Source organism: Tamandua tetradactyla, chromosome 16 (assembly GCF_023851605.1).
Source record: "Tamandua tetradactyla isolate mTamTet1 chromosome 16, mTamTet1.pri, whole genome shotgun sequence".
NCBI lineage: Eukaryota > Metazoa > Chordata > Mammalia > Pilosa > Myrmecophagidae > Tamandua > Tamandua tetradactyla.
In genome coordinates this window covers 20,538,381-20,555,843 of record NC_135342.1, presented here as the reverse complement: position 1 = coordinate 20,555,843, position 17,463 = coordinate 20,538,381, and the positions used below count along the sequence as shown (strand labels likewise).

At 42.6% G+C, this 17,463-nt stretch overlaps 1 protein-coding gene across 3 annotated transcripts in view; it reads left to right on the top strand.

Moving 5' to 3' along the window:
* The first annotated feature begins 209 nt into the window (after positions 1-209).
* Positions 210-17,463, top strand: part of ZNF45 (zinc finger protein 45) — a 31,913-nt gene continuing 14,659 nt past the window's right edge. The window contains exons 1-6 of one of the 3 annotated variants that reach the window (XM_077131575.1): positions 210-323; positions 13,539-13,600; positions 14,666-14,792; positions 16,114-16,154; positions 16,388-16,514; positions 17,096-17,185. In XM_077131575.1, the coding sequence (XP_076987690.1) occupies positions 13,541-13,600; positions 14,666-14,792; positions 16,114-16,154; positions 16,388-16,514; positions 17,096-17,185 (445 nt within the window). In that variant the 5' untranslated portion in view covers positions 210-323; positions 13,539-13,540. The remainder of the gene's footprint in view (positions 324-13,538; positions 13,601-14,665; positions 14,793-16,113; positions 16,155-16,387; positions 16,515-17,095; positions 17,186-17,463) is intronic. The other 2 variants (XM_077131578.1, XM_077131576.1) reach the window with 2 other exon arrangements.

Sequence of the window (17,463 nt, the reverse complement as noted above, 5' to 3'; positions counted from 1 at the left end):
CAGAAGCTCCCTACGGTTGGGAACTCTGCTCAGAGGAAGCTCGGCCGTGTTATTTGTTCTCCTGGGGAAACACGCAAATGTAATTCATACTCTTCGCTTTTGAGGGATTTCAGCTACCCGAGAGCTAGAATACAAAGTTCACCCCCTTTGGGATTCTGGGAAAATTGATTCACCCGCCTGTGTCGAGGTGATTCTTCCGCCTCACGGGGGCGTGGCTTAGGCCCCGTTCCGCTTTGCATTCTGGGAGATGTAGTCTAGGAGCTCCGCGCAGTCCAAGGCGTTTCCGCTGGGGAGGGCGAGATCGTGGCCTTCATTCCTGTCAGGTAGGTGAGTGAGTCCTGGGACCTCACGACTTCTTTACAATTTTACGGTCTGGTCGTGGGATCAGCGGAGCTCGAGACCCGTCTCGGGAAAGAGAAGCTCGGCCTGCGGCGGAGGGCAGCTTTGACGGGCAGGGGCTGCCGTTTGCGTTCTTCTCGGCTGAGCGTTTTTGAGTTTGGGGCGGTTCGCGCCAACCCCCAACCCGCGGGTGGCAGGGGCTAGTGCTGGGTCTGAGGGCTTCCAGGGCGCTGCACTGCCCAACCCGTCTCCCCTCACTTGCCACACAGTCTCTGCCATTTTCCAGCGGTAGAATGTTGGGCGAGAACTTCATCTCTCTATGCCTCAGTTTCCTCTGCTGTAAATAGGAACATTGGAAGTACCTACCTAAGGCATTTGTTTTGAGAAGTAGTGAGATAGTACAAGTAAAGTGCTTAGAACAGTGCTGGTGCGTGGCAAGGGCTGGTTGTGAATGCTGTTATAATAACCAGAAAAGCAACTCGTCCTCGGGAAGCCCCTAGAACTTCTCCAGCCCCTGCCCTCTGATCCCTGCAGGCAAAGTTTGTTCTGGGATTACTTCTGAGTTGGTTTTTGTTTGTTTGTTTTTCAAAAAGAGTGCGTCGTCCCCAGGTAATGTCTGGAGACATCCTTTGTGGTTTATCCAGCACCACAGACAAGATCGTACTACTTTCCGGCCGCCTTTCCTTTCTCTGTCTTCACTTCCCTCAAAAGGGCTACAGAGAGTAGGAGGGACTGAATCCTGGGGTCCCAGTAAAAGACCCCCACCGTGATGGGATTTAGCATTCTTTTCTTTTCCAAGTGAAGAAGATACTTTGCTCATTAGCAAATCTTCCTGCTATAAAAGTGTTCCTATACTATTGAATAATTGGGAGAATATGGGGGACATGGACTGGACATGAGTAATAATAGTTATATAATCAACATTGAGTGCCAGGTATCATTCTAAGGGCCTTAAAAATGAACACATTTAACCTTCGCATAGGTCCTATGAAGTGAGTTTTGTTAATACTCCTATTTTACAGATGACGAAATGGAGACAGAGCTAAGTTAACCTAGGTCACGTCACGCAGGTGGTAAGAGTAGTGAGATTTGAGGCTAGGGTTGGTGTTCTTTTATATTTCTGGATATCCTTAGGACCACAATTTAGAATCCCAACCTTGGAATTAGGAAACAAAACAGAAAAACAACCCATATAATTATTCAAACGGAAAAGTGGCTGCAGAGATCAGGTTGGGGAGGTAGGTTGCAACCTTATAGAGGATTTTGAAAGCAAAGTTAGTGAGTTTGGACTTTTTTGTAAAAATTTAAAAAAATTGTCATTTAATTTGGTTTCAGTCAATATGTATAGCTCATATTCTGATTATGAAAGGAATGCATGCTGGCTGTAGAGAATCTAGAAAATACAGGAATATATAAAAAGAAAAATAAAGAATTAGCTGTAATGCCAGAGTACAAGTAATTATTAACATTTTAATGCATTTCTGTTTAGCAGTTTTTAAATGTATATTTATCTTCACTTTACAGAATTATCACAGTAGTCATAGTGGGATTTTACTCCCTTAATTCTTTACTATAGAAATTTCCAAACATTATCCACATGTAGAAAGTATAATATACCTTCTGTGTCCCAATCACACTACTTTAATCCTTACTAATCATTTTGCTTCTCTCCCTGCCCACACACACATTTTTTCCCCTGGAGTATTTGAAAACAAACCCAGATGTTGAGTCAGTAGGACATGTCACAAATTGTTTATATATGGAGACCAAGGAAGGGGAAACTTTAGCAGCAACTTTTAGGTTTTCACTCTTGGTGACTAGGAGAATGATACTTATCTGAGAAAGCTAGAAAGGGTTGCAATTAGGGAAGAAAGATGAATTTTCTTTACTTCTTTGTAGTTGTGCTTGCCTCTGCTTTATGGCTCTGGGTTTCTTATCGCCCATTAAGCTGCAGGGACCTCTATTTGATGAAATTCATCACATTTTTCGCAGAGTGTCCAGCTTGAGGTTGCAGAGAGGAGTAACTGTGTCAGCTGGAAACAGGGTTCTACAGCTTGGAGTTGGAGTGCAAAATAGGAAAACAATCTGTATTGATATCCCTTGTTTTTCATCTTACTTACTTTTGGGGGGCTGTGGATTCCACCAACTTTTTCATAGTATTTAAAAGCTGATGTGCAGGCCGTGTGACAGTGGCTCAGTGGCAGAATTCTCGCCTGCCATGCTGGAGACCCGGGTTTGATTCCTGGTGCCTACCCATGCCAAAAAAAAAAAAAAAGGTTGATGTGCAATGATGGGTACTATTTTTATGGCCTTCAACAAATTTCCATGAAACAAATAGATGCCAATGTTCAATTTTTTGTTTCTGGTGTGGGGGTTATAGTGGGGATGATGATATTGGCCAATATTTGTTGGATGCTTCCCATGACCCAGAGAATTTCCAGTGCTTTACATGTCCTATCTCATTTATTTTTCATAGGAACCCTATTATTCTCATTTTAAAGATGAAGGAGCAGGCATAGTCAGTAAGGAACAGTGTCCGGCGCTGTTCCGTCTGGCTTCCGATTATCCCCGCCGCCGAGGGAGGGAAGGAAAAAGAAACAGACACGGACACAATACTCACGGCCGATTCGAGTGCTAATCTTTACTGGGGTTAAGCTTTCATCACACGAATACAGTTTTCACACAGGGAGGGAGCTCCCTGCGGGGGACAACCTCTATGTGGCCGTCAGGCACGGCTCTCTGCGGGCTGTCTCCCCTCCCCGTCCGGGTAACGCCTTTATATACAAAATCCAAACCCAATGGGCTAACGCCACGTATACAAGGGTGATTGGTAGACAGGGTTGGCGGGCACGTACGTCATACGCGGAGGCAGGATGCGGGCGCCATCTTGGCTCACTCGATGGGCGGGGGGAACTCTAGGGCAGGCTGCGGCGTGTCCACTAGGCCAAACCCGGAAAGCGGCTCTCTACATCTCCCCCTTTTTGTTTTTATAAGAGGCATGGTCCGTAGACCGTATTCTTGTACCCAGTGTCTCTATTGATGATGGTGCTCCCGTGGGCCTGAGTGGCTCACAACATAGTTTGGTGCTTTGGGGAGTCTGGACTAGGCTCGCGTCATCACACGACGGAGCCTCTGGCACCGACCAGAATGCTCACCTCATATAGAGACCGGAGAGTCCGTGAACTGGATACCACGTGACTCCTCCCTGCAGTGCTCTGCCTTGCAACTGGGTCAAGCGGGGATCCTGAGAGCGACAGCCAGGGCAACGAAAGCGCTGCGGAGGCCTCGGTGCAATGGCTAGAGCCAAGTCCAGTCTGGCCAGGACTGTGACCGCGGCTCCACCGTCGAGGCGGCTAGGCGCGCAAAATTAACAGCCTCTGGCGTCTGCTATATACGGGTAGTGGCCAGGGAGTCCGCAACAAACCTTGCCGACAAGAGCTTTGCCCCAGGTGATTCAGATGAGCCATCCATCTGGGAGGGATGCACACAGGTATTCGAATGGGATGACATAGCTAACATGGTGGAGACACGCAGCTGCTGTTGAGACTGGAACAATCGTTCCAGCAGACATTTGATCACCACTAGCCCCACCAGCAACCCGAAAAATAAAAGAACCCAGGTGGTCAAGTTAGGCCATGAGAACCAGGAGGTGAGTCCATTCCACAAACCCTGGATTACATCCCCGAGACTAGACAGGTCAAACGCAACGGGTTTTAACTGAATGTCCCCTATCTTATCAAGACTCGTTTCTATCTGCTAGGAGAGATTACGGAATGTCGGGAGACAAGCATTCTGCAGCCAGGCTTTAACGCTGGCAGAGGTTTTTGTCACATTGGCTCTGACCTGGGCGACACAGAGTTCAAAGACAATCCAGCGAGCGCCACATATCTCCTGGACCACCCTCCAGAGTCCGTCTATTTCAAGTCCCAGTTCATCTATTTCAGACTGGAGCTGTAATATCGCTTGGGAGTTTAAGTCAATTTGTTGACTCTGGGCCCGCAGTGCGTCTCGAGTAGCATTGGCTAAGTTGTTGACAGCTTCCATCATCAGGGCGATCTGGTCCGAGGTCCAGGCGTGGAGGACCGCGTCTCCAACTGCAGGGATGAACAAAGAGGCAGCAAGGCCCCCCGCGCGCAGCAGCCAATTTTTTACATTCCTTTTAGTCCTGGAAGGCACTACAGGGTTAGAGAATTGAAAGTTTTTTGTAGAGATAGCTTGAGTGACTGGGCCAACCCAATCAGACGTATTAACGGGGACCCAGACATAGCTGGGGCGGTAAACCAGAATGGCGAAGACAGGATACCCGCTCCAGCATCCTGATAAAGTACAAGGGGTGGCAGAACAATTAAAGGTAGGGTTCATGGAGAGTAGAAAGGCAAAAGGAGGTTGCACGCAGGTCTCCCTGTGCAGAGAAAAGGAACAGTTAGTACTATCATGTTTCCCTACGTCGAGGAGGGAGCACTCAGTTGCATTCCCAACTGCGTCCGTGGAAGTGTTGGCGATGGTGCCATTCAGAAGGTTGAGATACCGCAGGTCGACACATGCCCCTAGGGGATTACAAATCATTTGTTGTGCCCAAATCTGGACCTTGGAGGTGAAGGGGTTAGTAAAGGCGTGACGACATTGGACGAGGTCAGCCCACTGAGCTCCCTCTGAGTAGTTCAGCAAGGGCTTGATGGAGTAGGCGTGAGGGTCGGTGGACCAAACCCACCAGTCATCACCTAGGCGGCGCGGGCGAGACGAGGACATGCACCGGTGCCACTGAAACTCCTGCATCGTGGTTACCTGAAAAAGGTCATGCTCACATGGGGGGAAGAGGGGGTCGGGAGCGTCCCAGTCTTCAGCACACGAACACACGACGGGTCGGAACCCTGTAAGATTGAGGCATCGCTTCCTCTCGTTTTTTTCCAGTAAGCCTTGACAAGAAAGGGAAAGATCGGTCGCATTGAGGAACTCAAGCAGCACACCTGAAGGCACACGACCACAACCTGTAGGACAAGTCTGGTTAGACCGAGTGGAACAGTTAGCAATGGAGAGGTTGGCAAAAGAGAAAATGAGTGTATCATCGGTAAGCGGAAAGGTCTCATTAAAGGTGAAAATTGACACGTTTCGACTAAAACCCATATGAGTAAGACCGGGCGTATAGGTGCGTGTATAGAATCGGGGGGACATGGGGGAACCCTGTCTGATTCTGGGCGTGGGCGCCCTTGCCCAGTAACATGTCGGCATTCCATCCACCACGCCTTACTGCCGCGTTTCTTGCTGCCTGCTCTTCTGCTAATTCCTCAAACCACGCCTTCCAGTCGATATATCGACCTGGGGGCAAGCAGGCGCGAGCAAGCTGATATATGTCTGCAGGCGTATGGTGTAGGGCAGAGAGGTTCTCGACCATGTTTAGGGTAAAAGGGGCATTTGGGCCGTATTGGTGAACAGCCTGTCTTAATTCTTTCAGAACCTTATAATCATAACCCTCATATTGATTATTACCGGAGGGATTGATAATGACTGGGTACATGGCGGCTGGCTGACTAGCGCTCAGTGCGCTAAAGGGATTCCATTTCCAGAAATGCCTCCTTCTGCTAACCAACGGTGGATGATCTTGGGGGCCTGCGTACGCGGGCGGCGGAGGTAGGCAGAGCGGCCCCTCCTCCGACCAGCACTCGGGGAATTCCGGGTTCCCTTCCGGGTTTTGTAACCGAGGGTCATGGAGGTTACCCGAGCCGGCCACTAGGGGGAGTCCGCTGCGGGGATCAAAGGCGGAGGCATTAAAACTCCTCCCCGGAAGCTTTCGCGCGGTTGTGGGCGCTGGTGGGGCAGAGGGCTGTGAGGGCTTCTCTAGATCAATCAGTGGGGGCTCATCTGGTCCTTCGCTCTCACAATGCTCTGACTCTGAGTCAGAAGTATCTGAGCTAGCATCCGGCTCCAGTGGCTTGCCCTTACACGAGCCGCTCGTGGAGGATGCTGACCGGGACTCTCGTAATGCTTCTCGGGCTTGTTCTAAGACAAGGGTCGGACCGAGGCCCGTCGCGGCCTCTGCCTCAAGACACGCGCGGACGGTTTCCCATATGGGGACTAAGATTGGGTCCATGCATAAGCCCGTCCTACGCTCCCGATCGATATCGTGACCGAGCTTTATCCAACAAGACAAGGTAAGACCTCCGGTGTGCTTAAACCAGGGAGCAAAGGTGGCTACATCCTCAAGAAATCGCAGGAGGGAGCTTTTTCGCACTAAAATGCCTCTCTGCTTCAACAGTGTCTTCAAGGGAGATAATAGGGGTGAACTTTCAGACTGCCCTATTCTTGCAGTCGGCGCTAGCTTCAAGCGTGCTCGATGACGTCTATCGAGCCCTTCCCCCGGGGCGGCCTGAGAACCCACGGGCCCTAACCCTCACGTAATAAAGAAGCACTCACCCCTTCACGGTGATCAGGCGCGAAGGCCGGCCGGAGTCCGTGCACGGTGCTGGAAAAGGTTCCCCGTACGGGCCACCACTTGTCCGGCGCTGTTCCGTCTGGCTTCCGATTATCCCCGCCGCCGAGGGAGGGAAGGAAAAAGAAACAGACACGGACACAATACTCACGGCCGATTCGAGTGCTAATCTTTACTGGGGTTAAGCTTTCATCACACGAATACAGTTTTCACACAGGGAGGGAGCTCCCTGCGGGGGACAACCTCTATGTGGCCGTCAGGCACGGCTCTCTGCGGGCTGTCTCCCCTCCCCGTCCGGGTAACGCCTTTATATACAAAATCCAAACCCAATGGGCTAACGCCACGTATACAAGGGTGATTGGTAGACAGGGTTGGCGGGCACGTACGTCATACGCGGAGGCAGGATGCGGGCGCCATCTTGGCTCACTCGATGGGCGGGGGGAACTCTAGGGCAGGCTGCGGCGTGTCCACTAGGCCAAACCCGGAAAGCGGCTCTCTACAGAACAGAATGAGAATCAAGCCTTGACAGATAGGTTTGACACTTAGCTCTAGTACTTAGAAATCAGGTAACCTTGTTGAAGTTACTTAAACTCTATTCAGGAATAATATAAATACCCATCTCCTAAAGTTTTTGTGAAGATTAGAAGACATATGGTATGTAAATTGTTTAGAATAGTGCTTGCCGCATAGTAAGAGCTCTATATATTGCAGTCTAGAGTTATCTTTTTATGTTGCAGGTGAGTATGAAACATGCAAAATTCAAGTTACTGAAGAAGCATAAGACTATTTAAAAGTATTCTTTTATCCCCCGCCTTCTACTTTTTCTTTTAATACTTCAGTTCTAGCATACATTTGAACAAAAAAGAAAATTTTATCATAACCATTGTTTAAACCTCATTTGCTGTCTTTTGAATTTAGACAGTCCCTTATTTCCTTGATCATTTGGTATCTACTGCTTTAAAAAGGCCTAAACCTATACTATCCAATATGGTAGCCATTAGCCACATATGATTATTGAGCATTTAAAATGTGACCAGTTCAAATTGAGATGTGCAGAAGGGGAAAACACGCAATGGATTTTAAAGGCGTAGTATGAAAAAAATAATGCAGAGTATCTCAGGAATTTTTATATTGATTATAAGTTGAAATGTTAATATTTTGGATACATTGTGTTAAATAAAATATATTATCAAAATTAAGCTTACTTGTTTCTTTCTACCTTTTTTAATGTGGCACCTAGAAAATTTTAAATTACACTTATAGCTCACATTATAATTCTGTTGGACAGCTCTGGTCTAAATAGAAGCCTCCCTTTTGACTCTCCAGGGGCATTTACAAGTCATTTTGCTGCTCTTTCCTCTTGGGGAGAGTTCCAGGGTATCTCATAATGGGGGAGAAACAGGGCACCAGAATCAGGAGATCTGCTTCTGGCTTCCTGGTGCACTTCAGTTCCATTGACTTCTTTTTTTTTTCAATTTTTTCAATTAATTTTTAATTAAAAAAAATATATGACGACAAAGAAACACAAAAGTTCCCAACATATGATGATTCCGTTCTACATATATAATCAGTAGTTCACAATATCATCACATAGTTGCATATTTATCGTCATGATCATTTCTTAGAACATTTGCATCAATTCAGAAAAAGAAATAAGAAGACAACAGAAAAAAAATCATACCTACCATACCCCTTACCCCTCCCTTTCATTGATCACTAGCATTTCAATCTAAGTTTATTTTAACATTTGCTCCCCCATTATTTATTTTTATTCCATATGTTTTACTTATCTGTTGATAAGGTAGATAAAAGGAGCATCAGACACAAGATTTTCACAATCACACAGTCACACTGTGAAAGCTATATCATTATACAATCATTTTCAAGAAACATGGGTGCTGGAACACAGTTCTGCATTTTCAGGCAGTTCCCTCCAGCCTCTCCATTACATCTTTTTTTTTTGGAACATTTGCATCTATTCAGAAAAAGAAATAAGAAAACAGAAAAAATTCATACATACCATACCCCCCACCCCTCCCCCCTCACCAATCACCAGCATTTCACTCTAAATTTATTTTAACATTTGTTCCCCCTATTATTCATCTTTATTCCATATGTTTTAATCATTCCATTGACTTCTTGAGAGGCAGTGTAAAATAATGCAGTGGCTGTCAAAATTTGGTCATATCAGAATTACTTTAGAAGCTGATAAAAAATTATATGAAGACTCAGGCCTTATCCTACTTCAGTGAGCCTGACATTCTGTGTTCTGTATTAGTTCTCTGGGCAATTCTGATACAGAGTTTGAGAACCACAGCATTGTGGTTAAGAGCATGGGAACAGGTTATCAAATTGCCTGAATTCATTGCCTGATATACTGTCCTGACTGGTGGCCCGCTGTGTCAGTAGGGAGGGGGAGAAGTCTAAAAGTGCAGATGCCCACAACCCATCTCCACAGATTCTGATTTAATTAGGCGCTTAGACTTACTCTAACCAACCTCGATTATAATCCCTTTTGTGAGATTTGAAGAGGAAAAGGCTCTTGAGACTTTACCCTCTTACCCACTTTTTTTTTTTTTTTTGTCCTTACACAACAGGGCAGTTTGTTGGGATTAGTAGAAAAGTTGGAGGTGAAAACCTCAAGTCTTTAGTTTGTTTGAAAATATCTAGAAAGATCTTTTTGACTGATGTTACTCAAATTGTTATCCAGCATCAGCCTGACGTGGGGTATTGTTAGGAATGCAGATTCTTAAACCCCATCCTTGACCTACTGATTTAGAATTTCTGGGGGTGGGACATAGGGACAACAGGATCCCCAGTTGATTCATGGGACATTAAAACTTGAGTAGTTCTGGGAGCGAACATACATGACTTGTTGTTTTTTAACATTTTTTTTTTTGTGAAATATACATACAAAAAAGCAATACGTTTCTAAGTATGGTATGGGTTACAGTTCCACAAATTCAGATATTTCCTTCTAGCTGCTCTAAGACTGCAGACGAAAGAGAAATAGCAATATAGTGATTTGGTACTCATACTCATTTGCTAAATCCTGTCTTCTATGTTACAACTTCTTCTCCTTTGATCCTTTTCCCAATATTTAGGATATTTGGCCAATGACCATTCTAACTTTGTCATGCTGAAAAGGGTTGTCGACATTATGGGGCAGGGCATGTAACTGGTTGATGTTCTTGGAGAGACTGGTACCTCTGGGTTTCAGGACTTATCTGGCTTAGGAACAATCTTGAGGTTTTAGGTTTCTGAAAAATAAACTTAGTGAATGAAACTTTTATAGACTCTCAGAGCCCTGGGTAGTCTTTAGGGTTTTCAGGAATACTGTTGGTTGAGACTTGACATACCATGGCAGGTAGCCATATCTAGCTGAAGCTTGCATAAGAGTAACCTCCAGAATAGCCTCTCACCTCTGTTTAAATTCTCTTAGCCACTGCTACATTGATTTTGTTACATTTCTTTTCCACTTTTTGGTCAGGTAGGCATTGTTGATCCCATGATGCCAGGACAGGATCATCCCTGGTTGTCATGTCCCATGTTCCCAGAGAGACATACACCCCTGGACGTGATATCCCACATAGCGGGGATGGTGGTGATTTTACTTACAGAGTTGTGCTTAGAGAGAGAGAGAGAGAGAGAGGCCACGTTTGAGCAATGAAAGAGGTTCTCTGGAAGTAACTCTTAGGCATAATTATGGGTAGGCTTAGCTTCTGCATTACCGAGAAATACGTTTCATAAGCGCAAGCCTCAAGATCAAGGGAGTGTCTAATGTTTGAGAGAGTATTAGGGATTTACCAGGTGGGAAAGTTTAATAGTTCCATATTTTATTCTCCAGTCCCTCAAGAAACTTTGCCTTGGTCGGGCCACGGTGGCTCAGCAGGCAGGAATGCTTGCCTGCGATGCCAGAGGACCCGGGTTCGATTACCAGTGCCTGCCCATGTAAAAAAAAAAAGAAACTTTGCCTTATGGCTTTTTAACAACAGCAACTATATATATACATAATAATAATTAACTACATATGTATATACATATATATAGTTTGTGTCTCTTGGCCTATATTATACTTCAGTCAGATTAAAGATATCTGCGTGGCTCACTTTCACCTCTAAGTCAAGTCTCTGCTCAAATATCAGAGGGACCTTTCATGACAAAGGCTTCTCTTTACCAACACTTCCTTCTTTTCTCTTTACCCTGTCTTATTTTCTCAAAAGCATCTAGCACCATATTGTTGGTTTGTTATTGCCCTCGTACCCTACTTAATGTCAACTCCCTGTAGCTTTCATGCCTAGGAACCTTGCTTGCATGGAGTAGGTGTGAAAATCTCCTATAAGATGTGCTTATCAAATGGTCATTATGTTTTTAAGGCAGTAACGTTCCAAATCTTTGTTGAGTTTTTACTCATGTGCTTGCAGCATCATACAAACTGTTGGGGATGCAGCAGACAACAAAACTCCCTGCGGTACAGATGTAATGAATATTTATATAAGTAAAATACTTAGTAGGATATGAGAGAGTTGTAAGTGCTAAAGAGAAAAAAATTAAGCAGGAGGTAAGAAAAAAAAATAAGTAGGAGATAAGAAATGTTGAGGTGCAATTAGGAAATTGAAATTGTTTGTAGCATGGTCAGAGAAGAACTTTCTGAAGATGTGAAATTTACATAAAGAAGGAAGTGGTTCTCAGTGTGGCTCTTCTTGCAGTCTCTCTCTGGCCACATTCTCTTCCCCCACAAATATCCTACCTACTGGGAATGATCTGTTTCCAGTACTCCTTTCTGCAAGTCCTTCAGTACTTCCTTATTGATTTGTGTATAAAGTTGGGATTTGGATATCATTGTAGTCTGAACCCTGCTTTCCAGCCCATGTTTTTCTGCCTTTTGTTTGTCCTCAGTCACATATTAACATTCATTCTCTTACAATTTTTCAATGATTCTGTATCTCTGGCTAAAATAGCTTAGTTTTATATGGGACCCCCCTCCGGTCCAGTGTGGGTTTAGGAGCCTGTTCATGGTGCTTCCAGAGGATTCTGTGCTCTTAGAAGTGTTAATATGATTGCTGATCTCCTAATCTCTAGATGGTCAGCAACTGGAGAATTGTTAGTTCTTTTAGTAGGATTACCATAATAGTTCAATGAAATAATAATAATTAAGAATTAATAAGTAAGCCTATTTTAGACAGAATTGAGAGGTTATCCTGGAGGTTATTCTTATGTATTATATTGATATCCCTTTTTAGTTTGTGGTATATTGTGGTGGCTAGAGGGAGGTACCTGAAACTGTTAAGCTGTGTTTCATTCATTTTTTTTCGGTGTCTACTAAGCATTTAGCTATAGGCACTGTTTAGGTACTTGGGATATAAAGGTGAATAAATGTTAATCGCCTGTGATAGTAAGCGTTCCAGAGGTAACATGCAGCATGTTTCTATGGACAAGTAAAAGTTATCTAGGAGAAGCAAGGGGGAAGAGATCAGCTGGACAGAGGGAGTGACCTGAGCAAAAGCAGAAGCCTCAAGCTCAAGGAAGGCCAGCCTGGGGATTCAGGCCTAATAAAGGGACCCTTAGCTGGGTGTTGCCAGCAGAATTAAGCTGGACACCTAGACCCCTACTTGATTCAGTGCCTTCCCACTAAATATTGTACACTGTCAGATCTCCTTGGAAAACTCTTACTGAGTGGAGGTTGCCATGTAAATAAAGAGCCAAAATAAAGTGAATTAGAAATTCCAAAGGGATATTTCTTCCAGGATTGGAAAGTTTTGTATTGCTGTTCTCCTTACTGGAATTCTTCTGTCTGAAGTTGGACAATTACCTCATAATAGTTGGTAACTTATATTGAATGTTTAAACTGCCATTCACTGTCCCAAATGTTCCAAATGTTTTATGTGTATTTATTTCATTGAATAGCTTTCCTGTGAGGTTAGTAATGTTAGAGATTTACAATGTAATTTGTAACTGATAGATTAAACACTGAGGCGCAAAGTACTGACAAGTTGGACAAGCCAGTACTCAAATACTGGTCTGGCTCCTGAGCCCGTACCCTTCACAGGTTTGTTCTGTTCTCTCTGAAGCAGACTTGTCTTCAAAGTCCTATCTCTATTGTATGTCTGTCTTGTAGTTTCTCAAGCTCATTTTTCCTCTATTTATGTGGATGCCCCCATACCCATCTGATTATTTTTGTCTTTTGGTGATACAGAGACAAGATTTAGAATACTGGCTCTGATGTGAGAACTGGATTCAGTACCACCCCTGCTTCTTGACCTCACCAAGCCTCAGCTTCCTCACCTTTTAAATGGGAAATTCGTCATCATTTATTGAGAATTTATCTAAAATGCCAGCTACTATGCCAAGAGTTTTACATAAATTATCTCATTTATTCCCCACATAATCCTATCACTTACATACTAATATCTCTTTTTGATAGTTGAGAATAGATAGGCACAGCAGTTCAGGTGATTGGACCAGCCACACAAGTACAACAGTAGCTTCTTCACAGGTGCCTGTGAGATACTTTAGTGGAACAATACATGCATGCCACGGAGAACGTGCATTAGGCCCACTGTGTGTGGGTGGGCAGGTTGTTCACTGCACAGGGGCTCTCAGCTGTAGGGAGTGTGTAGTATCTGGAACCCATCCCACATTCTGCTCAGCAAGTTGTGTGCAGTCACAGCCCCTCAGAGGAAAGGGGCACCTTTACGATTTCAGGTAAAGCAATCATATGGGTTAATGATATCCTCACCCAGATGCTCATAGCTTTTTTTTCCTTCCCCAGTTATGCCTTCCCCAAACTCTGTCCTTGCCCAGAAGAAGGAGAACAAAATGACCAAGCTCAAGGTGAGTCATGCTTGCCTTTATAGGCTTTAAACTGTTACGTCATTTCTCAAAGGTCAGACATATCTTGTTTCTCTTTCTTAAGATGGGTTAAAGAAAACAGGTTTTTGAGGACAACAGGTTTGGACCTGTTGGGTCCAGATGCTTGTTGTTTTCTATTTTATTTTAGGGTGGTTTGATTTTTGTTGTTTTATTTTGTCATCTTTTTTTACAGTTTCACAAATAAGAGTAGAAAAATCAGTAGCAATGAAAAAACATCTCCCACTTTACTACTGTACTCCTTAGAAATCAACTGTATTCATTTTCCCCTACTTTTTTTCTCATGTATTTACAACTGTTTATTTGTAGTTTTTGTATAGATAAAAATCTCACACAAGGTTGTTTTACTTAATATTATATACTCTGCATTTTGAATGGCTACGTGGTAGTTTCTTGAGTTGATGTGCTCTGTGTGTGTATGTTTGTTACGTTTCCCCATTCATAGGCATTTAGGTAGCTTAGGAATTTTACTGTTTTAAGGAACATTGTAGTCACAATTTTCCTATGTATTATCATTTTCTCCAAGAAGGAATTTGAAAGAGTTTTGCTATCATTTTTTTTTTTAAAAAAGTTTTAATTAGAGAAGTTGTAGATTTACAGAAAAATCATATGTTTTTAATGTTTCAGAAAGTCTAAATTGAAAAACCACATTTGATATGTGGTACACTTTGTGTGTAGAATATTCGGATATGATTAGTGCAAGTGTCTAACTGATGCTTCACACAAAGAAAATCTTACTAGATATTTTCACATAAGAAAGCTAAATTTTTTGTTACCCTTGCCTTAGGGCCCTATGCATATTTTATTTTGATCTATATTTTTTCATTCATACATCAGTTTATATTGTCAAAACAATAAAGTGCTTAGTTTAAAAAGTCTGGGATTACAAGAGGATGTGCAGGTACTTTCTTCTTCTTACTGAGTTTAGTCCTCATGCCAATCTAATGAGGCTGTACTAGGTCTCATCTGCATTTGAATTACAAAAAAATAGGATTGCAGAATTTCAGAAAACTGCTTATGTTTACACAGGAAATCAGAGATCCAACTGATTCAAAAAGACTCCTAGGATTTAAAATTGGGATGAAGAGGGAGAGGCAAGAGAAAAGAATTCTATCAGGAGACTTAGCCTTTTTGTTTGGGTACTTAGCCTGTTCTGGTGAGTAGAAAACTCCATTGATAATACTGCCCCTATCTGGTTCACACTTCAGCGGTCCCTTCTCTCTGATCATTATTGCTCAGTTAGGGCCCTTGAACATGTTGGGCTCCATGGATAATCACAGTCTCCATATGAAAAGTTAAAGTAATACTATATACCAGTGATTCTCAACCATGGGTAATTTTGTCCTCCAGGAGACATTTAGCATCGTCTGGATACTTTTCTGTGTCAGAACTTGGAGAATGCTACTGGGATCTAGTGACTAGAAGCCAGGGATGCTGGCGAACATGGTACAATGCATGGGACAGCCCCCCCACAACAAATACTCATCTTTTGCAAAATGTCATTAGGGTCAAGGTTGAAAAACTCTGCCATACATAAAGATATACAAGAAAAAATAGTAAAATATTGGTGAAAATATGTTATGAACTAATTATAATTAGCAAATTCAAAGAGTTAGAATCTAGAATGTAGGTTACCAGGGGATAGAATGGGGAGTTGATGCTTGTATAGAATTTCTATTTAGGTTGATGATATGGAAATGAACGGGGGTGATGGTAGCACATTATAGTGAGTGGGATTAACATCCCTGAACTGTAGAGTTGAATATGTTTAAAAGAGAAAACTTTAGGATGTATATATTACCAGAATAAAAATTAAAAGATGAAACATAGGTGTACAACACAGTTAGCTCTACTGTAGATGATGGACTATTGTTAATAGTACAAGAATGTTCTTTCATGAATTATAACAAATGTACAATAGCAATTCAAGGTTTAAATCATAGGGGTAGTATATGGGGAAAACAATACACTTAATGTAAATTATGGGTAATCATCATTTGTAACAAATGTTCCACACCAATGCAAAGTGTTGGTTGTGGGGTGGTGTATGAGAATCCTGTATTTTATGCATGATTGTTTTTTAACTTCTCTAAAAAATTTTTAAATGGTGAAATATTTACAGTATATATGTTTTAAAAATCCAAAAGCTTAGAATTTTAATAGATTCATAACATAAAACCCCAATTAGAAAATAAGCAAAGGACATTAGGCAAGGTATCAAGGAAAAATAATATATGAAAAATATGATCTTATTTTTTTAAGTATCATCTAATTACATATTACTAAAATGAGTTGTGTTTTACTGATCACACTGTCTAGGATTTTAAATAATCAGTTATATTCAGTGCTGTCTATGGTGTGGAAAATCAGGAATACTTATATTCACTTGGACTAAGTGCAAAATAGTGAAAAACTTGAGAAGAAACTCTGCCATTATACATCATAATTTTAAAGTTTCTTTTTCTCTGGCATTGCAGTTTCACCTCTTGGAATTCATCCTAAGAAAATAATTAGACAGGTGGGCTAATTAAGTTTTAAAAAAATGTTCTTTGCAGCATTTTTTATGAAAAGAAAAATCATCTAAAACATAATTGGCATTGTTTGAAATGTTTAACTATATCATGGTAGAGTTGACTGTATTCTTAGAATCTGGAACCATTGCCTCCACATCCTTTCCACTTTTCTCAGTGCTACCTCTCTCTTAGTGGACAATTGTGGTAAGATTTAGGTGGAGTGTGCTTGATGTTTTAGGAAGCAGTGACCTTCAAGGATGTAGCTGTGGTCTTCACTGAGGAGGAGCTGGGGCTGCTGGACTCTGCTCAAAGGACGCTGTACCAAGATGTGATGCTGGAGAACTTCAGGAACGTGGTTTCAGTCGGTGAGGGCAGGCACTTGCTAAATGAACATCATCCCACTGCAATGCACAGTGTCTGTATGTCCTTGGATGTGCAGGGCTTTGGAGATCTTGAACTGCTGTCAAGTTTTTTAATCAGTGTGAGATTTCAGAGGTGGCATTTTTCTAGCCTTTTTCCCCTGGCAAAGCTTGCAGTTTGTAAATGAACTGTGAATGGAAATCATGACTGCTGTATGTCATTTGTCCTTTTGCAAGTTGTGATTGGTTTTAATTAGTGGGTCCTGAAACGTAGCTAGTGAATTGTATCTGCATTTTTAAAAATGAAAATATCAGAGCTGTTGATAATAACTGCACATTGCAGCAAAACTATGGCTTATTGCTGAGAATAATGTGAAAGACAGTGGAGAGGTATGATAAAATAGACTTCTTTTTGATAATTCATATTCATGTCTGCATGTCCTATAAAATAAATTTCCTCCAATGGTTCATGATTAAAGTTTGAAATGCATTAATTTTGATGTCCGGAAGATTATGTAGTGGAACCACAATTTTTTAGTAATTTTTACCTTTACTATACTAATATTAAACTTTTGTCCTTTTAACAGGGCATCAATCCATCACCTCAGATGTAATGCCTCAGTTGGAGAGAGAAGGAAAGCTTTGGATGATGAAGACAGCAACCCAAAGCTGTTCAGGTGAGAGTCTTGCAACTGGGCAACTGGTAGCCTCTCCTGCTTTTTTGTCACCTCCACAGCAATGGCACTGTTCTCAGCCAACAGTTGGTCACAGATACCACAGCAGTCCTCGTACTGCTCTCACTCTTTTACCTTATTCTTTTACAATTGATTCTCCACTTGTAGTGTTTCTTTTGAGGAGTTAGTCAGATTATGTCATTTCTCTGCTCAAAATCCCCAGTAGCTTCTTATTTGACTCAGTAAAATCCAGGGTCCCAGAAGTGGTTTATACTGTCTTA